Source organism: Vombatus ursinus, unplaced genomic scaffold (genome assembly GCF_900497805.2).
Source record: "Vombatus ursinus unplaced genomic scaffold, bare-nosed wombat genome assembly UNPS02014818.1, whole genome shotgun sequence".
Taxonomy (NCBI): Eukaryota; Metazoa; Chordata; class Mammalia; order Diprotodontia; family Vombatidae; genus Vombatus; species Vombatus ursinus.
In genome coordinates, this window is record NW_020954596.1 from 45,310,489 (window position 1) to 45,335,198 (window position 24,710).

Here is a 24,710-nt window from a genome sequence, read left to right on the forward strand (position 1 = left end):
CTCCTGCCCCCAAATTCCTTCCTTAAGTTTAAGATTATTTAATTGACCTTGAAGTCAAGTGGAACATTCCAAGAGTTTTCTAAGTCTCCATGCCTTCGGCAATTCCTGATCTTTCCATTAGTTCTTTGGATGTGGAAGGCACTTCCTTGTCTGGCTCATGGACTTCAAAAATCTCTTTCAATGTTTGAGGTTGCTGTGGCTTCAAAACTTTAGGATTGCCTACCCTCATCTTTCCTTCCCTTGTTAGTATCAAAGATGGTACCTTGGAGGCATTCAAGGAATAAACATGGCATGTTGTTCCCTCTGTGACCTTCTGCAGGTATTAAAAACTTCAGTATCCAGCCAAGTTCTATTAGACTCTTAGATCATTTCTCTTTTTTTCTGGTTAGTTTGCCAGAATCAAGTTCCAAACAGGAGTTGGCTCTGCTCTGACCATTAATAAAAAAGCAATACCTACAATCTTCATTATATTAATATACTTAATATTTTTACTAAAAATAATACCTTATTTTTTGAAGTGTTAAATTACATACAAGTTAAAAGTAAACAGAGGAATCCCTCAGATGGATGTTCTAATATAAAGATACTTCTTTACTTATCCCTCTTGATGGAGGTACTCATTGTTATGCACATTTACTTGCATCCAGGTACCTTATGACTTTCATACATTCTAATAATGAGTGAAAGTAAAAAATAAAAACCTACATATAAGTACATGAATGCCAGCTTTAATCCAGGTTATCTAACTGAAGCTTTTTTGAAAACCTTTTTCTCAGTTTTGAGAAAAAAAAGTCAATTCTATAAAAGTACACTAAATAGAAGTGATATCATACCTGGGCAAGAAAAACACTGGTCAACCATTCCATCTGTGTTTCTGGACCATCACAACACATATACCTGAAAAAACAGGGATATTAAAATGAATAATACATGAACAAATTGTGTACTTATAATAGTCACCTCCAATATGGGTGATTACTGCGTTCACATTCAAAAACCTCCTTGAGATTCTCCTGATTTAGGATTTAATGTAATCAGAAGTTGAATATTAAAGTAGAGGCTATTTCAGGTTTCTGTTAAATGTATATCATTTAAAAAGTTTATGACTTCAAAGTCTTAGTGAAAATAAAACTTGCTTTGCCTTAGAAGTGAGGTAAGAGAAGACGTTTTGCTAACTTCTTCAATAAAGGAGTCATTTTTATAGGGCAGACAGAAAACTCATGTGAATATGTGAAAATAACATGAAATTGAACGAAAACTTTCAGATGCTCTGAGCCCAAGGATAATAAAATATGTTTGTACCTATTCAAGCATGGATATCTTAAGCAGTAACATACATAATTACTAAATTAAAATACTGAAAATCCTCATCTATATTACTGAGGAGGAATGTGAAAAATAAGCCACATGTGTATTCTTAGCTACAGATTTTTCCCAGCTATAGCAGATGTGACAATTTTTAAAGGTTATGAATTCATCTGGGGCAGTCTTATTGCTGCTGTAGTTCCATATCAAAAATGGCAAGCACAAAGATCAGTGACATCATGATTTCAGTCTGTATCACCAGACATCTCCCACATTTGATTATCTTTGAATTTCTCCTTCTCTTGTCTTTCCTTCAGCTTCAATCCATCACCAAATTCTGATGGTTCTATTTCTACAACATCCCTTTCATTTGTCCCCTCCCTTTCTATTTTCACTATTGGCAAAGGCCCTCAACATCACATGCCTAGAAAACAGTAAATAGTCTCCAAACTTATTTTCCTGCCTTCAACCTTCTTCCACACCCAAATGTATCCTTCACTTCTACTTACTGAAAGATTAATCTGTCTTTATTTAGTTTTTCATGGTTCTACTCAAAAAATCTTCAGTGGCTCCCTTTTCCCTATAGAATACCATTCCAATTTTCTTCAAGATATTCAAGACATCTTCATGCCTACGGTCACTCTGTTTCCTGTACCTAAAATGTCCACCTGAATTTCTACATACATACATACCTATATACCTATCTATCTACATGTATGTGTGTGTGTATATATATATGTATGTATACATGTGTAGGTGTGTATATGGGCTTTAAAATATGTATGTATACATCTACATGTTGTTTATCATTGGTCTTCTTCAGAAATGAAAGATGAACAACAATACATCTACATACATGTGTACATATATATGTTAAAACCTATTTCAAACAGTTTCTCCTAAAAGGTGTCTTTCATGCTCATGTCCACTCTACCCTTGTGGTCTCTGGTGTTCATAAGCTAACTCCTTGGATTTCATTTAGCATTTTATTTTCACCTCTGTAATGCACTTACTATGCAATCTTATTCAAGTTATTTGTGCTTATGTCTTATCTCCTACTAGACTATAAGCTCTATGAGATCAGTACTGTAATTTTATTTAAACTTTGTTGTCTTCTCAGACATCTAGTAGTGTTTGGTACACCTTAAGTGCTTAATAAAAATGCTTGTTGGGTCAAAATTTTGGATTGAACACACACTAGGGGAAGTTCTTTTAGAGTTCTAGCTAAAATAATTTGTAGATCAATATAACTGAGTAGACCCTAGTCTCTCACTGCCAGATATACTTATAAAAAAGGAAGAAATGGCACTAATTCAATTATTGGCACTTGGCTCAACCAAGTATATAAAGGAGACAAGATCTGTGCTGAAGACGATGCAACTCTGATGGCTCTGGGAGACCAATATACCAGGTATCTGAAGGGAGGAAAATACTAAAAGCAAGGCAAAAACCTCAGATGTTAATACTGAAAAGGGTGACCAACAGAGCATTAATAACGATTAACCTATAAGCCTATTCTCCCTTATAGTGCATATAAAATATTTATGAGAATCATCTATATACATATCAGAGGAATCTTCAATGAGGTTATCAGTAGAGTACACGTGGATTTACATAGATATATAGAGATATAGATATATAGAGATATAGCGATATATAACAAAGGACCATCTTTACCATTTCATAATTAATTCAAAGATGTAGTAAAAGAGTCTATCATGCTAGCATGCTGATTATCATAATAATAATAATGATAATAATAGTAATGATGATGATAGCTCAGCAGAAAACAAAAATTAATAAGGTATCTTCCACTCACCCGTCAATACAATTTAAGATTCCATGGTAGACAAAACAAAAATTACCCTGTTTACTAAGGCTGCATTTGAACTTGGGCTTTCCTGACTCCAGATCCAGTACTCTAGCTATTGCATCACCTTGCTACTTCAAAACTGCCTCAAAGTTCAAGCTTCTGACTTCTTTCCTTTGTGTGTGTGTGAATGCAAATGAATGAGTTGTGCTTGGCCCTATCCATTTCATGCTTTCCCTTCTTTACCTATCTGTATTATGTTCCATTGTTAGGCTTTATTCATTTTCCCAATTGAAGATTATATTAATCTCTCTATTTTATTTAACTTGTGCACTTCTCTTCAAGCTAATATTACCCCCAAATTAATCTATGTATATACTAATTCTGTAATTAAATAAATATGCATCATTTTTTTCAAGGAAAACTTCATGTTGGTGCCAGCTGTCAGATACATTCCACAACAACTCACTCCTAATTCACAGGACTTTTGTGCCAAGTGGAAATAAAGCAAATAACAATAAAAAGAGGCTTGGTAATAAACCTGATCACAAATCTATTTTTTCATCACTGAGCTGAAATTGCAGAGAAAACTTTTAGCTTCATTCAAAGGAAGCTGAAATTCCACATTTCACGAGTTCTTTGCCTACCTTCTAAAAAAAGAAGAAAACTACTCCATTGTTGAAGCAAATATTTTTGGAACTACATATATAGTTTAAATGTAAAAATCTAAATTTCAATTCTGATGATTACTCACCAGTGGTGTTTCTCTGAACATGCTGTCAGTCCCCAACTGTACCAAATGACATAAAAACATATAGTTAAAAGTGTGTATGTATATACATATACATATACACATATGTATGTATGTATACATGCATGCAACACGAATAAAAAGGGGAGAAGCTTTGCAGTAGGCAAGATTAGTAGAAGGAAACAAAGGGGGAATAAACCCAAATGCCAACTATATTTTGATGATGCTACCTAATCCTCTACACATAAATTTAACAGAATAAAGAATTTGGCTGCATCAAAAACAGTAATCTCAATCAACATTATAATCATTTAATAGAGCAGTTTGCCCTTCTTCATGAAATTTCCCAAACTTAGTTTTACCTTGTTGGAGTTTTCATTTTCTTTTTCACACCAAGGTAAAACTTCAGTGAGTTGAGAGGAAGCATTTTATCTGGTTTGCTACTCTGTAAACAGATATAAAATATATTGGTTATATTGAAACAGTTACCAGTTTTTTTGTTTTTGTTTTTTAAGTCCACAGATACCAAGTTAAGAACCCCTGGACTAGATGAACTAATTCTAATTCTCTAAGAGTCTATGGTTCTTTTGGTGCTCCATATATCCTGGACCTAAAGAGAGGGGGACCCTTAATGTATGATGTTTATGTCCCAGGATGTGGACTGCTTGTGCCTTCCACTGGGTTTTCACAACTATTTCTTCCCTTAGCTTTCTCAAGGTCCCTGCTACCATCCAAGATTCCTATATGGAGAAGGTCACTGAGGTTTTTTCCTTTCCCTTACACATGCCCAATGAAGAAGGGTTAGTGGACACAGTCCCTTGTTTTCAGCTTTGGATACATGCTCATAAGCATTCCTCATAAGTCGTTATCACCCATCTTTTAGTCCTTTCTCTTAGGGAGTAGATACTGTTGACTAAAACAATTTTAACCCAAAGTACAAAAGAGAATATACAAACATACAGTAAGACAAATAACATAGTACAGTGGACAAGAATATTGGATTTAGAGTCGGAAGACTTGAGATTGCTTACTATCCATGAGATCTTAGGCAAATTACTTAATATCGGTTAGTGTCATTTTACTCTTCTGTAAAACAAGAATACTATGATATATGACCTTTGAAATCTCTTCTAGCTCTAAATGTAGGATCCTATGATCAACATATTCCCAAAATGCCCAATAAATAAGCAGGGTGAGTGCAACATAAGTACTATATTACAGAGCACCTGGCCAGAATGAGGATATGGATCACACTTTGGCAGTATATAATGTAAAACTAGTAACAAGGCAAGATTCTATGGTGACTAGGAAGTTCAGTAATGCAGGATTACAACTAAAGTTTCATTTGGACGAAAGAAGATCATACAGTAAGTACTGAGTTGCCTTCCTCAAAATTTCATTTCTCAGGACAAGGAAACAATAAGCAGAATTGACACTCTGAACTTAATTCTAATTAAAAAGAAATGTGTGGTGGACACAACAGTCACCATATTCTCTAGAAAAAGGGAGGAAAACATTTAAAGACAACAAAGTGGTTATGCAGGTTGTGATCTGATGATCTCAGGACTTAAAAGAACATGAACAAAAATCAAGTAATCAAGGTTTACACTTGAACCTCTGACAATGTAATCATGAAGACCAAAGCCAAAAACAAGTTAAATCAGGTCAAAAATGCTAAGGACATGGGGAGAAAAAAGTCTTTTTTTTTTTTTAAAAAGTGACTAAAACTAGAAAAAAGCACAGAGAGGAAATCTAAAACTTAAAACATGGAATATAACTGGGATAAATGGCAATTGCATAAGCATCTCAGAGTTGCACTGGATCTTAGAGATATAGTCCAACCCTTTAAAAGTGAAGAAATTGAGGTAAAGTCAATTGTCCAAGGCCTCCTTGCTAATTAATGCAGCCATGGGATTAAAACCTGATTATCATAAATCCTGGACCAATGCTCCTTCTATTATATGACATATGTGTGTGTTCCTTTTTCATCATGGAAAATAATTTTAAAATTGAAATGGCAGGACAGATATTATATTATGAAATGAATGTAGGAATGGAGTCAAAAGTGGTGTATTTGGATTCCACCAGTGCCTCATATTATCTAGGATTTTGGCCAAATCTCTTCACCTCAATTTTTTCGTCTTTAAAATACAGGGGTTTAACTAGACAATCTTAAAGGTCCCATTCAACTCACTATCTAGCCTATGATATAGTTACAATGAATCAGGCCCAAGGCGGCTAAATAGATAATCAGAGATGATATATTTGCTTTAAATTAATTCAAACTCTCTAGGCCCAGATTAAATTAATTAATTAATTAAATTAATTCAAACTCTCTAGGCCAAAGATATTAAACACATTTGTAAATGCTATTCAAAAAAAAAAAAAAGAGCACGGCTAGTACTCCAAGACATCATCAGGCCACTATAGGTGGCCATTATGCAAATGGGAATATCCATTAACACCAAGAATCCTGTGGTAGCACCTATAGTTCCCTGGGATTGGCATAGCTATGTTGGGGGATATTCCTCCTGTAAGACTGTGCCAGCAGGCATCCTTCCTTCATCTCACTATCCCACTGGGAGCTGCCCCTATACTTCACCCCGTGTCTCTACTGCTCACTACTTCACATGGAGATCCTAGCTGGGAGGAAGCTCCATTAATAATAAGAAGGTCCTTGACCAGCATGTACACCTCTCTCTGTCATCCCTGATCCTGGGAGAGTAGGGCTACAATTCCAAATATATTTATTCTGCTTCCTATCACCGTAAAAAATGCTGTACCCCTTCCTCAGGAGAAAGGGAATATCATGTGCCAGGAATTGTGCTAAGAGCTTCATAAACACTATCTCACTTGATCCCCATAACAACCCTGGGAGGAAGGTGCTATTAAGACAGTTGAAGAAACTGAGGCAGGCAATACTTAAGTGACTTGCAGCGAAACACAGCTGCTAAGTGTCTGAGTCTGGATTTGAACTCGTCTTGCTGACTTCAGACACAGTGCTCTATGGCACCATCTAGCTGCCTTACCAGTCAAAGAAACTAGGTGGTTTAATAGACAGCATGCTGAACTTTAAGGAATACTTAGGTTCAAATTCGGCCTCAGACATTTACTAGCCATGTAACCCTGGGAAAGTGACTCATTCTTCCTCAGACTCCATTTCCTCCTTTGTAAAATAGGGAAAATAATAGCACTTGCATCATATTATCATTATAATCAAACTGAAATTATATACACATACAACCATACACTTGCTTAAAATGCTTTGGAAACCTCGTTCAGTCATTTCAGCCAATTCTTAGTGACCCTATTTGGAGTTTTCTTGGCAAAGATACTGAGTCATTTCCTTCTCCAATTCATTTTACAAGTGAGGAAACTGAGGCAAACAAGGTTAAGTGACTTGCTTAAGGTCACACAGCTAAGTGTGTCTGAGGACAGATTTGAACTCAGGTCTTCCTGACTCTAACTGGCACTCTATCCACTGTGCAATCAAGCTGCTCACTTTGTAACATTTATATAAATATTAGGTATTATTATTAGAGCACCCTGAGGTTTTGAAACCTAAGATAGCACTTTTACATTACTGTAATTCCCCAAACCATATGAGAAAAATAATAACCAATCAATTCTCTATAACCATCAAGCTTCCAGATTTCAGGTCTCTGGTAACCACCACCCCAGCCAGGGTAAGGGCCTTAGGCACCAGGCCTCTCTTACCACTATAACCTCATCCAGAAGTAATAGTCACATAGGCAGGCCCAATCAGAAGCCAAGCAAAGACAGCACATTCAGGGAGTACTTCTTTGAACTGCAGCATTCCCAGATTTCTTGGGATATGGCAAAGAGTTACTAAATGTAGGTTTAGTAAGGTTTCTAGTGACACTTTCACTAGGTATTTACTGAAAAATATGCCTAAATCAAATCTCTGTTCTCCTCTGGTGTGTACTAAGAGAAGAAATTGATGGTGTCCTCTGTTATTAGAGGACCCTTGATGGCGAGGATCCCAGTGAAATGACACTGTACTTTCCAAAGGTTGGCAAATCACTACCTCTTTGCGCCTTGATATCTTCATCTCTAAAATTAGGCAATTGCACTAGATGAGCACAAAAGTTTATTCAGCTCTAAATCTATGATTCTAGGATACAACTTTCTCCTTTAATCCCTGTGCTACAGACAGTGGAAGTTTAGATGACAAAACCTTTGCCCCACTTTCTTGCAAATCAACCTCAACTCTATTCTTCCTCCAGCTCTATCCTTCTTGGCACTCCCTTCCCCTCATGCTCTCTACAATTTCCCTTCTATTGCTAACAAATTTCCCATCACCTTGGACCTCTTCTTATCATATTCTTTCCAACTTCTTGTTTCCATGGAAACTTGAGTTCCTCTAGAAAACACAATTTCTGTAACTCTCTCCCTCAATGGGTACTTCTCCCTAAACCTCTCTCCTCCAAACTTTCCTATTTCAGAAGTGTGCAACATCCACATCACACCACTGAAGTCTTGACTCTACTCTCTCTCACCTCCCATATTCAATCAATTGCCAAGTCCTGACAATTCTAATCTCCACATCTCCTATCTGAGCCATCACTCCATTCCATGACCATCATCTCATTCAGGCCTTCAATAACCTTCACCTGGAACATTGTGACAACTGATTTGGCTTCCTAGAATTCACTCTCCCTTTCCCCAATGCACAATCCATATAAAGCAGCTAAACTAATCTTCCTAAGCAGCTATGTCACTATCCAACCCAAAAAGCCATATAGTGACTCTCTATTGCCTGTAGGATAAATTAGCAACTTCGTAGCTAGGCCTTTCTTCACAATCTGGCCCCAGGTTACATTTTCAAATTTATTTCATATTAGTTCCCTTCATACACAGTCTAGCTAAAGCTGTTATTCTCCAAGCAAAGCATTCTATCTCCCATTTCTGGGACCTTGAACAAACTTTCCTTCATGCCTAGATTGTACTCCCTTCTCACTTCCACTGCTTAGTATATTCTCAACTCAAATATCACCACTTTCATTTTATTCCTAATTCCTCTGCATTATTCTCTCTTCTCAAATTGTTTTTAACTTACTTAGCTATGGGGATGCTTTGTTTCCCCAGAAAAACATAAGCCCCCAGAGAATAGATGGTATTAAACATTTTGTCTTAGAATTCCAAGCACCTGACATGGCACCTTGCATAAAATGATGCTTGAAAAATACTCTTTGATTTGAAATGAATGAGTCAATATCCTGACTTTCAAAAAGTGAAAATGCAGATTCTAAAAATTACACTGACTAGTTTGACACTGATACCTGCCAAAATTCTAGAACAGATACTTTTTTTTTTGTAGGCACTTATCTTTAAGGGCCTTTCTTTATGTGAATCGGTTTTTGAAGTGACTTTCTTTAGTTGAAAAGGTTGCTAGAGGAGAAGATGGGCAGTCTGTTTCTGTTGGGGTTGTTCTGAACTGGTGATTTCATAGCTATAGGAAAACTGAAGTAAGTCTTTACCATCCCAGTGGATTCACTCAGAGGATAAATGATTTGTTGAGAGGCACAAAGCCAATCTGTTTTAAAGGACAGATGCGAGCTTTGCTGATTCTGGGTTCAGATCTCTACTTACTATTGCAAACTGCCATTTGTCATAGAGATAATGGATCTCTCTTTTTTGGGGGGGGAGGGGAAAGGGAGGAGTTGTAAGCATTTAACAAAGTCTCTAGTGATATAGATCCAGATAAGATGAAGACAAAACTAAATAATAATAATTCAGTTGGGTAACTTCATAGCTGCTTGAGCAACTATATCTAAAGACTTTAGGGAAATCTCAAATAAAATTCTTGATACAATCAGCTATAGTAAAATTTGTGCCTTTGAGACATACAGTCATGGCTGAAAGTCTCAAAGTGGCCCAGGACTCTGGACTTTGCCTTGAAAATTTGATTTTGAATAGCAAGCTCAATATGAGTTGACATGACATAGCACTCAAAAAGCTAACAGTTTTAGCCACAACTTGAAGGAAGACACAGAAGTTGTGCTTATAAAATTATGAAAGAAATCAAAATTCGTAGGGATGATTAATGATAACAAAATGAAAATTCAGAAAGATCTCTGCAAGCTTGAACAATAAATGAACTCAAACTAAGAGAATGAACGTGACCAGGGTCAATGTAAATTTCTTTACTTAGGTTAAAAAAAATCAACTGAAAAAGTAGAGGATGAAGGAGATCTGCCTTAACAGTTCATAAGAAAACTTACAGGGTGCAGCTAGGTGGCACAGTGGATAGAGCACCAGCCCTGGAGTCAGGAGGACCTGAGTTCAAATGTGGTCTTTGACCAAATACTTGACACTTATTAGGTGTGTGACCCTGGGCAAGTTACTTAACCCCAATTGCCTTTAAAAAAAAAAAGAAAAAAAAAGAAAACTATAGGAAGGGTAATACAAAGAGGAAGGGGGATCAAATGCCCCCATTACTGGGGTAAGGGTGAAGGAATCTTGGGCATTCTCAGCAACAGGAAGAAATGATGGAGGTCTTGATAGCCTTTCATATCAATGAATCAAGAAACATTTATGAGTGTTGAGTGACTGAATTTTGCATTTATGTACAGATAACTTTTTTCATCTGTTAATGGAGCCTCCACAAGGATTTCTTCAATAAAACAGTATGATATGAAATTTGCAGTGCATGATTTCTTCTACTATATATGTTTCTAACAAAGCCAAATAAATCATTATTTTAATGCAATTGGTTTTGTGACCAGAAAAGTTTGCAACTTTTAATGACCACACTGCAATCTGCAATTTTCAGACCATTAACACTGTAAAGGTAATATTCATGGAAACCTTTTCACCTTGTAGATAAATTAAGATGAAAGATAGCTCTAATTAACACTTCCTGTTCAAAAAGGTACATAACACAATATATTTTCTTCCCTGTACTACTCTAATTTGCTTTTAATGAGCATTCATAAATTATCCATAATTAACACAGTCATTTAAAATAAACTTTTCATTCTGTAATTTCTACTACTTCTTGAGCAAATTATTTTCTAAACATATCCAAATACATATTAAAGGCAATTGCCCAAAACATAGCAAAATAATTATTTTTACTCTTTTGAGGGATTTTTAAGTGATTGCTGAAGAAATCTCTTTAAAACTTTTGCCTGAGATCACCTTTTAACCAAAGCATCCCAAGTGAGAAATCAAAGTGGAAAACCATGAAAATAAAGTTATTTGGTAAAAATAGTCATTTTTTAAAAAACTCAAGTTTTAGGACAGAATGGTAAGCTTCATGTATTCTTCTGAAGGTATCTATTTTTAAAGATGCAAGCATACTGATTTTGTCTCCTAAGTGTACACATTTCAATTTTTAGCTCTTAACAGAAATTCTTTTAATACCCTGAGGTCATTCTAATTTAAAGAAAGTATTACAGACTCTCAAAGATATTTCTGCTCAATATAACAAATATCAATGTATATCATATTATAATGAGTTATTTCTGTATGAACAGGGGAACAGTCAAATAAATGCAGTGAAAGCAATAAAGTAATATTTCAATAGAGATATTCTTTTAAATTTAATTAAACTTTAGTACATCAAGGACATACAAATGCTCCCTGAGAGAAGTTCTTCCAGAAAAATTAATTATCCTGCAGCCAAAGTGGCAGTGAGTAGTTGGTGCTCCAGTTATATTTGTCCTTCAACAACAGATACATGTCCAATCTGCTGAATTCAAACCAGTCAATTGAGCTCAAAGCAGCACCATCTTAGTAGAGTCACCCAGTGCTTGTTATAGTAAAATAGCCAGGATTATCACTATACCATGATCAGACATCAGAGTAAGACTTTAGTAAACAAATTATATGAATTATTTAATTAGTATGGGCTTATCCATCAAAAGGATGTGTCTATTATTAAAAATTACTGTAAATTTGTCAGAACTCTATACTTCCTGGATTCTGATTCTTTCAAGTCAGACTCTCAAATGTCATCTTCTCCATCAAGCTCTCTCTTATTTCCCCAAGCTAGAAACATATCCTTACTCTGAACTAGCATTTCAAGGCATGTCAATAAACATATATTAAAAATATATGGCATGTGCTACTTAATAATCTGCTGAGTCCTAGAGGAGATGTGAAAACAGACAAGACTGTACTGAGTTTTCAATTTTGTGGAGACATAGCATACCCACAAAAAAAAAGATTAAAAGAAAATAGATAATAAGTGCATAAATGAAGTGCAAATCTCAAGGAGAGAAAGATCATTGATTTCTAACTGGGCAAGATCTCAAGGAAAGCATTATGGAAGAAGTAGCATTTGGATTGTTTCCAAAAAATGAGCAAATCTGCAATCAGTAGAATATGGGGTAGCAATTATCAAACTTATTTTTGTCTCAGAATTCTTTATACTCTTAAAAATTAGAATTCCCAAAAAGCTTTTGTTCATATTGGTTATTCTGCTGATATTTACCCTACCAGAAATTAAAACATCTTAGTATTATTATAAAAATTGTTTTGACCATGGAGACTCCTAGGGCTCTCTGGACCACACTTTGAGAATCACTGGCTTGGGTGAAGGAGTGAATTCCAGGTGTAGAGGTGGCATGAAGAAAGACAAAGAGTCTACAGAGTATGGGAATTATAAAAGGAATGGTGACTGGTACAGTTCTATGACAGTAAAGAGCTCAAGTCTAGGAACAGTATACTCCGATTGCACTTTATAACTTTCACATATGAATTCCATCTAACCATGAATGAGTTATTGCATGTTTTATCTTCTCTATAAGAAAAGATTTTATTTATTACTTACTTATTATTTCTCTTTGAAATCACTGACCACACATTATTTATCTTTAGGTATTTGTGTTGGTTTGTATCCTTAATTTCCATAGGTTAGTTCAAATATTCATATGTATATATGAATAAAATATAAAAACAATGTAATAAGATTATATTATATATTATAAATAATATATTATTTAGATTATATATTAATATGTTATATAACAATAGATACATAAAATATAAAAATATGTATATGTGAATAAAATCTAAAAATAAAATAAAATAATAAAATGAATAAAATGTACATATGAATATGGATGTACATATACACACATATATAAAAGAAATAAAATGAAAAGTGACCATAAATGTTAGACATTATCATTCTATTCATTCTATTATTTATAGGCTACTTTAAAAAAATGTTCTGAACTTTTACAAAAAAGTAAAAATTGCTATTTGTGTCCAAGAAACCTTTTCAATCTGTTATCTATAAATTTTTGTGTTGCCATTATTGTTGTATTTATTTAGATAATTGCATTGAATATTGTTCTTTTGACTCGGCTTTTATCACTCTGCATCACTTATTTTAAGTTTTCCCATATTTCTTTGTATTCTTTATATTTGTTATTTTTCATCACTCAGCAATATTTCACTACATGTTTATAACCTTTAGTCATACTTCCCTTTATTACTTACTACTCCCTTGATTGTTCAGTCATTTTTCAGTGATGTCTTCCTGACCCCATTTGGGGTTTTCTCAGCAAAGATACTGGAGTAGTTGGCTATTTCCTTCTCCAGCTCATTTTACAGATGAGGAAACTGAGGCAAACAGAGGTAAGTGTCTTCCCCAGGGTCACACAGCTAGTAAGAGCCTGAGGTCAGATTTGAACTCAAGAAGATGAGTCTTCCTGACTTCAGCCATGGGACCCCTATCTACTGAAGGCACCTAGAAGCCCTCACTCCCTTGATCACTATTTTTAATGACAGTGTGGTCAATAAGAATAACATTAACAACTTTTACCTTTTTGAATTTCTAAGTTCTTTAGAGTGTGATCAATTTATGAATTCTTAAATGTAAATAAATATCCAAATTTTTTATTTGCCTACAATTTCTTTCTTTGATTTACCATATTCTGGTAGTAGTGTGCTGAAATCTTCAATTATTATCAGTTGGATTTTTTTTGTCTCTTCTTAAAAATTTAGTTCAAATGTCATTTATTGAAGTTGATTAATGTGAATTCAATAACTGTTCAATTTAATAGTACTGATATTCTATATTAGGTAACTAATACAACATTTAATATATACACATGGAATATATACATATATAATAATACACATATAAATCCATCATTATTTAATGCACATAAAATACCTTTATATCTTTATAAAGAAAGAGATAGCCTTCTCGCAAAACAAAGTACCGATCTTGAAATTTACTTCCAGACAATATTTTAGAAGGTTCTTCCTTGAATTTCAAGACTCCTTCTTTTACACTTTCCATTGCACTCTTTTCTGTAAAATAGACAAAAATGTTCACAAATGTATTCAATATAGAGCATTTTAAACTTGATATCATTTCTATAATATAATACTTTAGAACTCTAACATCATAGAAAGCTTATTCACACAATATATCCCCCTTGATCTGAGGTCCTGAAATTAATTTTCAGGTGAAAGGCTGATAGATAATGGTGATAACTAATGCTGAAGTGTAATATTTTAGCTTCAATTCATAGCATTATAAAAACACCAATAAAAGGACAAGAATAGAAAAACCAGAGACTAGGTTAAGTAGATATAGCTGACTCAGATGGAGCAGTAGGGAACCAGATACTCCTTTACATTAAACATAAATGAAATAAACATTTAGTAAGTGAGACAATTCCTGATAGCAAGACTCCTGGGTATCTAATAAAAAAAAAAGATCAGTACCTATTGTTTATCAAACCAAATAGTAGGCATTTTATTTATATTTAGCATATGGAAAAGCATAGACTAACCTAAAAATAGATGTAAAAAAGAAAATTTCATTTACTCCAATCTAGTTCTCTATACCATCTCCTTTAACATTAAGCTCCCTTTATCAAGCATCTGTAGCTAATGTACTGATATACTTAGCAATAAATATTTTTATGAATAATCATTAATAGGCAGTGAAATGGAAAGTCCTATATTTAAGATATGAAACTCCCTTAGGATGAGGAAGATATTACTGGACAATAGTTACTATGGAAGAGACCTGGGCATCTTATTGAACTCTCAAAGCTGAATATGAGTTTACACTATAATGTGGGAGCCAAAAAGCAAAGTGTGGACTAATAGATCGCCATACTGCCTGGGATGGTTCAGCAAGGTTAGACTATATTTATAGCACTTAGTTCTAGGATTTGCATGTTCAATAGTACATTAACAAGCCAGAGTACAACTAGATGATAATTAGACTGGTCAAAACTTCCTTAAAAGGATCAGTTTCAAGAACAGAGATGTTAGTTTTGAAATTGAGAAGACTGATAAGATTCAAATTCAGCTTCCTTTAATGAAAACTTTCTTAAGGAACAGAGTTATTAAAAGTGTAATGGGTTGAACTGTTAGATAATAGTGAGTTCCCCATCTCTGGGGGGGTATCCAGTCACACTATGTAACCTTTCAGATCCTTTGCAACTCTGAGAGTCTATATTTTATTTATATTAGTATTTATCTTTTTATTATATTTAACATGAATACACACTTGTTGAATGTTATCAGCTGAAATACTTTCCTTCCAAAGTGTATAATAGCAAATATTTGAGGCAATCAAAAAATATAACCTCATTACAAGATCTCGGAAGAGCAAAGCATTAATGTAAGAGGACTGAAACACAAAATTATTCAGTTGACACTAAGAATTTTTAATTCTTTCCTATATCCTTTTCTCTAATTCCTGCTGTGATACTCCAAATAATACCTGGCAGCCCCCTTTCCATCCCATCATATTTCTTGGAAACGCACCAAGAAATAATAGGCTTAAAACAAGAAAATAAGTTAAAATCATTTTTCCAATGTGGCCACCACATTCACTGAGAGAAGGACTAAATGAGATGTTGTCATATTCAGAAAGATTTTATGAAGGAAAACAATCACCTTCTCTTCTTCTGTACTGGTACTGAAAATAGTCTACTTTTCTAAGAATCATGCTTCCTCCAAGTGCTATAACACAAATAGCTAAATCCCGATGAGCTACATGGTTGTTTAGGTGCTACAGATGGCAAGTTCATAAAGCTTCATGGAAAATAGAAAAGGCAAGCTTGAGGATTTTCTAGCATTCTTTTAAGATTGTAGAAAAAAATAAAAAAGATAACCATGAGAAAGGACTCTTTAACGGAGTAAAAGAAAAAATAAAGAACTCTTCACAAGTCAAATATTAAACTGAAGTGGTCACCTGGAAATAAGACTCCTCAAGAGCAACAATTTTTAATCTCTTCACTGATCCTGACATGAAACAAAAATGGTAATTAGTAAACCCTGATAGTTTTATTAATTAATGATCAGAGATCATCTTTTCCCCAGATTAGATGCATTATGCAATGTTTTCAGCCAATAACTTTAAAAAATAGCCCCAGAGATTTCTATGAATCTCTGCCTTTTTGATAGTTGATATCATTAAGTAGACAAATTTTAAAATATTTTAGAGTTTAAGAAGATATATTGGAAAAAATATAATTCTTTTGCTTAATAATTTACAAGATGAGAACTTTTAAAAAAAAAAAATTAAAATTAGTGGCCAAATAACAAACCCCAGTTAAAAGTAGAAGTGGTACAATTAATTGAGAACAATGGAGCAGAGAATGTAATAATTAGCACTATTTATTTAAATGGACTTTGATCTGTACCATTATAAGACCAATACAGACATAGGTTGGGTGTAAAAAGCATTGGGTTTAGAACTCAAAGCCCTGGGATCAAATCACAGCTCTGACTGTTAATTAAGTAGGGAGCCTAGGGCAATTTGTTTCATTTCTATGAGACAATTTATTCATCTATAAAATGGGGAAAATATTATTTGTTTTATCTCAAACGGTCATTTCAGAAGTAAGTGAGAAAATAAGTAAGATGGTTTATAAATCCTAGAGTCTGAATGCTATGTGCATTTACATTGGATTATTTTATTATCTATCCTGTACAAATTTTAATTGTTGCTTTGCCCATTCCTCATTCTCTGGATTTGTTTAATTCAGTAAAATCCTTGAAAATAAGCAGCAGGCCATATGTGTAAAGCTTAAAATAAACTAGGATAAACCAAATTGAATTCAGACACTGGGTCTAATAGAAACTATACATTCACTGACTTTCTCTGTTGTTTCTTCTTCTTCTTAGAAAATTGTGTTTCTTAGTGTGTTGGCAACAAATGCTCAATTTAGAAAAGCAAAGCAGAGGTGAGGTGAAATGTAAAATGACTCATCAGCAATTCCTGCAAAGTGCTTTACATTTAGAAAAGGATTAAGCATCAGCCTCCTCGCAGAAAGTAACACAAGTTATAAATTACTGAATCCTGTTTTGAGTCATTCCATCAGGGTGTGCTGGTTTTTTTTTTTTCTTTGGTGGGGGGGAGTCTTATTTTGTGTAGAAAATTAGTACTTGTCCCACACTTGATTCACATGAAACACTGTGTTCCTTTTCATTACCTCATTAACAGGAGGCTCTAGATAGCAGACAAAATCTAAACATTAAAAAATTTGTTCCCAGTTTTAAAGCAATGAGTGGGAAAATAAAAGTGAACCTAGGTCTTTTATCAGCAGAGGCCAGGATTCCTCAGAAATGAACCTGGTCCAATAGCCCCTAAGTTAGAGGAAATAAGTGCAGTGTCCTAAGTCCCTGGTCCCCCATCATTAGTTATTAATAGAGTAGTAAGCACTAGATTTTGATATAATATGATTCCTCACATGAAAAAATGTTGCAGATATTACCAGGAATGACTCTTCAGTACTCTTTTTTCTTGGTCTTGTGCCTTCAAGAATTTAGTGTAAACTCTTTCAAAGTCATGCCCTTTAGGATACACTTTTTTTTTTTGCTTAGGCAGTTGGGGTTAAATGACTTGCCCAGGGTCACACAGCTGGTAAATGTCAAGTGTTTGGTCTGAGGCCAGATTTGAACTCAGGTCCTCCTGACTTCAGGGCCGGTACTCTATCCATTGCACCACCTCACTGCCTCTAGGATACACTTTCTATCAGCAACTGTTGTAAAACTATTAAAAACTACTCCTTGCTCCCTGGAAATCGAGAATGGCACTTACTAGTCACTGGTTATGTTCCCTTTATTATAATATGACTCAAAAGAAAAGATATGGTTTACTATTTAAAAAAAAAAAACCATGATGACTATGAAGTGATAGCTGCCCTGTTGTGGAGACCATAAAGGATTGAGGCATCCATCATATAAATGAGGAAAAATGTAAAAATATCAATGGCATCTGACTATGCCAAGTCTTAGTGCATCCAAGGTTCTGGTGGTTGACCCCTCTAGAAACCAAGACTCAGTTGCATTCACCTCTCTCCCACTATGATCTTCCTTCAGGTATCAAAACATTTTGATAAAAACCTATTTCTCAATACATTATTGGCCCATCTGGTTCTTGGTGAAGCCTTTCCAGTCTCTGAGGAAAATGGGACAGTTCCACAAATAAGTAAAATCTAAACTACATTGTAACTTGTAATAACATCTACCAAAAAAACCCATCTGGATAATCTTCATAAGTAAAATATTTCTCTGCCAATCATATATTACTTTGTTATTTTTCTAGGTGAATCATACTGGAGTGGGAATAGTTCACAGTACCAACCAGACTATAATCCATAAATGATTGTTATATTGAAAATTGTATCAATTAAATAGAATTGATCCAATAGAAAACAAGAAATATAGATTATTTCCCTGATAACATATCTGTTTTAAGACAAGATTTTAGTTAAATTTTAAAAATTATGATCAATCTTTTTATAAATAGTTTACAGAATCTAGGTTTCACTCACATTAATGACTTTTTCAATCTGTATATAATACATGAAAGAACCTATTCACAAATGATAAGAGAAAAGTATCATCTCAAGAAATGTGTATTGATTTATTGTATAATGGCAGCAGGGTAAACCATGCTTCAGTTTAATAAGATCACAGATTCACGGACTTGAAGCTAGAAGTTATCCTCTAGTCCAAACCATTTAGATCGCAGATTAGAAAATTAAGCCCCAAAGAAGATAAATGACTTGCTTAGCATTGCACAGACCATAGGTTCTAGACTCAAGAATAAACCCGAGTCTCTTGCCTCTACTGCTTGAAGAGAAGTCATAGGTACTAGAGAGCATTCTCCGTCAAGTGGGATATGTGGCATACAGTCTACTGGTCACATACAGACTTAATCCTAAAGAAGGCTAGACCTGCTTCTCTTGCACTAACCAATAAAAACAGGGGTATAGGATTCCTGATAATATTTCTGGTGCCCTACTTGGGTGCTTGGGTGATCAGCGAAATTGAATAGTAACAACAATGAAGTAAACATAAACACTTTCATAACATGGTACCATAGTTATCCCTATTAATGTAGAGGCCAGAATGGGAACTCAAAGCCTTGCCACTATGAGCACCTAGTGTTACCATCACCTTCTTCACAGGACCATTAGTATTATTAGAAATATCTCCTGATCTCTCTCACTATCATTCTATAATTCCAAGTAAGATTAATTAGACTTGTTAACATAAACCAATCATGATTTCTAACAGACCATTTTTAGTGGGTTGGGGGAAAATTCTTTGTTGTTTACACATTGGCTTACATTGCTGCCACAATCTAAAATGCTCTCTATGCTTCTTTTTTTATACATTCAGACTCTAATCAATTTTCATTTCCTTTGAGTACCCTCAGAAGTTGGAAATTCTTTTGCCTTCCTATGAATTTCTGTAACACACTGTCTACACTATTAATTTGGCATTGATCATTTATTGCCTTGCTTTGTGGTCTGCATTGTCACACATGTATATATTATTCCCCAATTAGAAAAAAAGACAATGGCCAAGTCTGGGAAGGGGATACTCAGGCTAACTGATCTTTATATTCACTACACTTCCCGCAATAATGTTTTACATATGAGATATTCAATAAGTATTTGTTTCATGCTCTTCTGAATAGAAGATGTCAGGATAAAGGCAAACACTGATATTGTTTTCTGAATGTCAGAAAACTAGAAATAAATTCAAAGAAAAGATCTCTCCTTGAAGATTAGGACTTCTCAACCTGCCAGAACTCTTTGTACTGAGGTTGTCACAGGGGAATATAAAATATACAAAGCTTTCATTAAGACCAAGGTTGATGGAATCATACTATAATATGCTGATAGCATCTGCCTCTGATTTCCAAAGTTACATTCTGCCAACAGAAATACCATTTTGAAGCATTCTTTTCTTATACAAATTTAATTCAAGAGCATCTGTCATTTGTGGGAAACTATGATTAGAACCCATAGGGATACACTGAGTTATGGAACATAACTTAAAATTCCTCTAGCTTTTAAAAAGTCTTTGTTGGAAGGAATATAGAAAGACAAGTAAACTCCATTCTGGAAAATAATCTGGAATAATATGAGAAAAATTAATGAATTGTTCATACTTCTAGCCTAATGATCTTACAAGAAAATATAACCCAAGAAAGTAAAAGAGAAAGAACCCATCGGTTGGTTGGTTGCTGTCCTTTATTCTCGAAGAGGACCAAAATGACATCACTAGGCTAGAGTCAAGTTTCAACGTGTACAACTGTGGCTGATCAGACTAATACGAACTTGGAATCTTCTACCAAAGGTTGGGCACAAATAGTCCATGTGAACATTTAGGGTAGATTCTCTGAATTTGCACACCTTGCATTTCTTTTGAGCTATTTCAATTCTGCTTTGCTCATAGAGCACAGCACCTTCTCTGAAATGGGCCTGCCATGCTAAGTGGTCCTATATATACACCAAAATATGAACAATCAAAACAAAAAAGGTGCTCAAACAAGGAGAATGGCTAAACAAATTATGCCACGCAAACATACTGGAATAGTATTGTGTCATAACAAACAGCCAATAGAAGGAATTCAGGGAAACATGGGAAGACTTGAACTGGTACAAGGCAAGCAGAACAATATACACGACTAAAATAAATAAATGAAAACACTGCTAAGAGGCAAGTAAACAGATTAATTGTAATGAGCAACCTTGGTTCATTCCTAAATTTTATATATCTTATCATATACTTGTTTTTCAAATATTTCAAATATTATTGCTAAAAGAAAATATTTTAGCAATATTTACTAATAATTTAAATAATAATATTTACTAATAATTTAACTTCTGCATTAAGAATAACAAAAATATTTTAAGACCTAATAAGATTAGTTATGACAAACTCTGAATGAAAATTTAAGTGAAGTTGGGCTGTTCTAGTAGAGGAGAAATGTGAGGATTATTTTGTTTCTCATCAAATTAATTAACTCCTTATCACGAGGGACACCAAAGTTATGAAAGGATATATGAAACAAAATGCTCCTTTTGAAAAATGGAATTGATTTTAAGTGAAACCAACAGATGCATCATCTCCTTCCAGAAAGGAAACAAATGTTACTTCATTATCTTGGAAGACTGAGCAGAAATGCAGAGCTTAGAATTCTAAAATCTTCACTTGTTTGTCACATTTTCCTCTTAAATTATGTTTATTTAGAAGCAGATGAACAAATTTAATACTAAAACAACAGCAGCGTGCATATTAGCCAAAATCCTTGAGTGAACAAGATATATTAACTCAACATAAAAAAGAGTGCATAGATTGTAAGGTTTATTCTGCATCTATTGTTAAATCTCCTTCAAAAGAATCAATGAAATGCAAGACACACAGGTTTTTAATTTTTTTTAAGCCACTTAATACATCCAATGATGTATATTGTTCATGTTCTAGGTACTGGAGTGTAGGAGTGGTAAGGAAATTTGCTAGTTTATATAAACTTTGCAAATAACCATTAGATTTTTGTGGAACTGCTAACACAAGCTTTTTTATTATTAAAATAAAATTTGGTTACAACCAACTTTTCTTGTTTACTAGCTCTGCTGATTTCTCTTCAAGACAGAATAGAAAAACCATATATATAGAGAAAGATAGACAGACACAAAGAGATACATACATATACACATGTGTATATATACACACACATATATGCATGTATCTAAATATACGTGTGTATCTGTATATATATGTACGTGTGTGTCTATGTGTGTGTGTTTGTATAATGCACACCCACACAGATCCTTACCATTGCTTCTTTTCTGTACTATTGCAGAGCAATAAATATTTCTGCAATGATGCCAGTTTTTCTGGTAACAAATTGACAGAGAAATTACATTTGATTTGCTTTCATTATTTTCCTTTAAGATCTCAATTTCAAGGTGTATAGGATAGAATGAATAGAGCAGTCATTCTAGAGTAGGTGGTCACTGTGATTGATTCAGAAGGCATTTGCCAAGACAAAGACAAAGTAAACTGAATATCTAACTATCCCCCAAAGTACAAAGCACACCCACATAGGAAATATTTACAGAATTCTTGTGGCTGTAAGGCACAATTAAGGGGAAAACTCATGACTTCAGAGATTATTTTTAAAATTTGGTCAAAGACATTTTTGAAAGACATCATTATTTAAAAAAACAAACTCAGGTGTACATCAATGTAAAGGATAAATAATCTGATCATAAATTTCAGCTAAAGATATCTGTTTGCAATTGTTTTGAAAATAACCAAAAAAACTGGCTTCTTTAAGTACATTTCTTGGTAAATAGTACTTATATTTTATTTAAAAGGCACAATTCTGAATGTAAAAGTGTTCCCTGGTGTTAGTGTCTCTTGCCATTCTTCTTTTCATGTAAAAGAGCTGCAAATGTGGATGGGGAATCTCTGGGGATTTAGTAACAAAATATCAACCGTCTATAAAAACTGGAAGTGAAGGAATGCCACGTACCATTGTAGTGTTTAATTACATCCATGGTTAGAAATCTCTTCACCACCAAGTACGCGGTGCCAGGCTCTGCTAATGAGCTCCACTGAAGTACTTGTTCTAGCACATTCTCAGTATAGTGAAGTGGGCGCTCTGGGAAAAAAAATAGGAAAGGTAAAACAATGACTCAGACTGTTATCAATAGCTAGCGGTTACACAACACTTTAATGTCTACAAAGTGCTTTACAAATATTATCTTATTTTTTTCTCTTAACACCCTTTATTGGTAGGTGCTATTACTATCATGCCCATTTTACAGATGAGGAAAGTGAGTTCAACAGAAGTTAAGTGAGTTGACCAAGGTCACAAAGCAAGTAGGTATCTGAGATTGAATTTGAACTCAGGTCTTCCTGACTCCAGGTCCAATGTTCTATCCACTGCATTATCTAGCTATGTCTTAAAAAGTAAATAATCAACGACAAATAATAATGCAATAGGCTAAATACTGATTGCAAAAGCATATATGTATGTATATATATATATATATATATATATACACATGTATGTGTAACAATGTACCTCCCTTCAGTCTTTAAAGGATTTATGAATTTCTGGAGACCTATATATATCTTACAGTACTATAAATAAAATATTATAAATGTATAAGAGAGCTTTAAATTTAAAAGAATTTTATCATGCTCCCAGGTTGTAATGCTCCAAAATTTTATGGCACATAAATGCAATGGAACATTATAACTCTGTAAGAAATAACAAATGAGGTATTGAGATGCTTGGGAAAATTTGTATAATCTGATTCATAGTGAATTAAGGGCAATTTACACAATGATCACAATAATATAAAGAAAAAAAAAACACTGAACTGTAATGAACTTAGTGACAAATTGTGATTTAAGAGGACTGATTAATGGTGAATTTGTGTCCCTTCTTTCTGCAGAAAGTTGGAAGACTATAGGCATGAAATGAGGCATGTGTTGATTTTTTTTTCTCCTTGCTTAATTGTGCCTTTTGTTACAAGTGAGTTATCTACAGGTAATCACTGGGATATGACAGATAAAAAAGAGTTTAAATAAAAGACCACCATTGTTCATTTATACCCTCTTATTTTCTATATAAATCACATTTCACTTTTTTTCCTATTACACATGTAACTTCAATAATTTTAAAATAATATTTTGCACAGTAATGAATAAAACCAACTTATACTCTTTTAATCTACAATATGAACACCTGGGCCATAAATGTTGACCAGTCACTTTTTACTGATAACAATGAAATGTTTAAATTACATACTGTCATAAGTCAACCAATATGAAATTCTAAAATATGATCATTGCATAAAATGTGATACAGTGTGAGTGATCAAAAAACTAATCATCGGAAATGACCAAATAGCCTTATAGTGTTGACATGGTGGCAAAAAGAAAAGAGCTTAATGGTAGCTTTTATTCAATACTGAGTAAAATGTCTCCTTTATGCTTTTGTAAATACTCATTAAAAAAAAAAACAAGTAGATTTAGAGAAAGAAATTGACATTTTTAAGCAAATCAGAAGTGTACACTACATAAACATAAATGCTATTATTGAAGTATGCTACAGTACTTATCTCATGGGTTGCCACAGCCAAAGAACTATCACCAAATGGTCAGACTACTTATGACTAAATTCACAATACTTAACTAGGCTGGGTACTCAAAAGCTGATTTAGCCTACTGTTGGGGCCATAAATTGAAACCTTCATAGGCTTCTTGAACCTGATAGAGAACCCAAAGTCATCACCTCACAATTTAAAAATGCAAGAAACTTTAATATATCTCAAAATAACCTATCACCAATATTATTTTCATCTGTTAAAATAAGAACATCACAAAATATAACTTAGAACATTATAAAGTATTCTAATTTACAGAAAGAAGACAACTCAAATGGATTTATGATCTCATCAATGTTTAGCACAGTGCCTGGCATATAGTAGGTGCTTAATAAATGTTTACTGATTGATTGATGTGGGTATTTTCAATAAATAGATTTTCAATAAATAGATTTCTTCAATTTATTTT

At 33.9% G+C, this 24,710-nt stretch overlaps 1 protein-coding gene across 3 annotated transcripts in view; it reads right to left on the reverse strand.

The window, feature by feature from the left end:
* The window catches only part of ARAP2 (ArfGAP with RhoGAP domain, ankyrin repeat and PH domain 2), a 233,841-nt gene that overhangs the window by 18,093 nt on the left and 191,038 nt on the right, over positions 1-24,710 (reverse strand). For all 3 annotated transcript variants that reach the window (XM_027836269.1, XM_027836270.1, XM_027836268.1), the window contains exons 27-31: positions 22,657-22,785; positions 14,020-14,159; positions 4,229-4,311; positions 3,870-3,905; positions 834-897 (exon numbers count right to left, since the gene is read on the reverse strand). In XM_027836269.1, the coding sequence (XP_027692070.1) occupies positions 834-897; positions 3,870-3,905; positions 4,229-4,311; positions 14,020-14,159; positions 22,657-22,785 (452 nt within the window). The remainder of the gene's footprint in view (positions 1-833; positions 898-3,869; positions 3,906-4,228; positions 4,312-14,019; positions 14,160-22,656; positions 22,786-24,710) is intronic.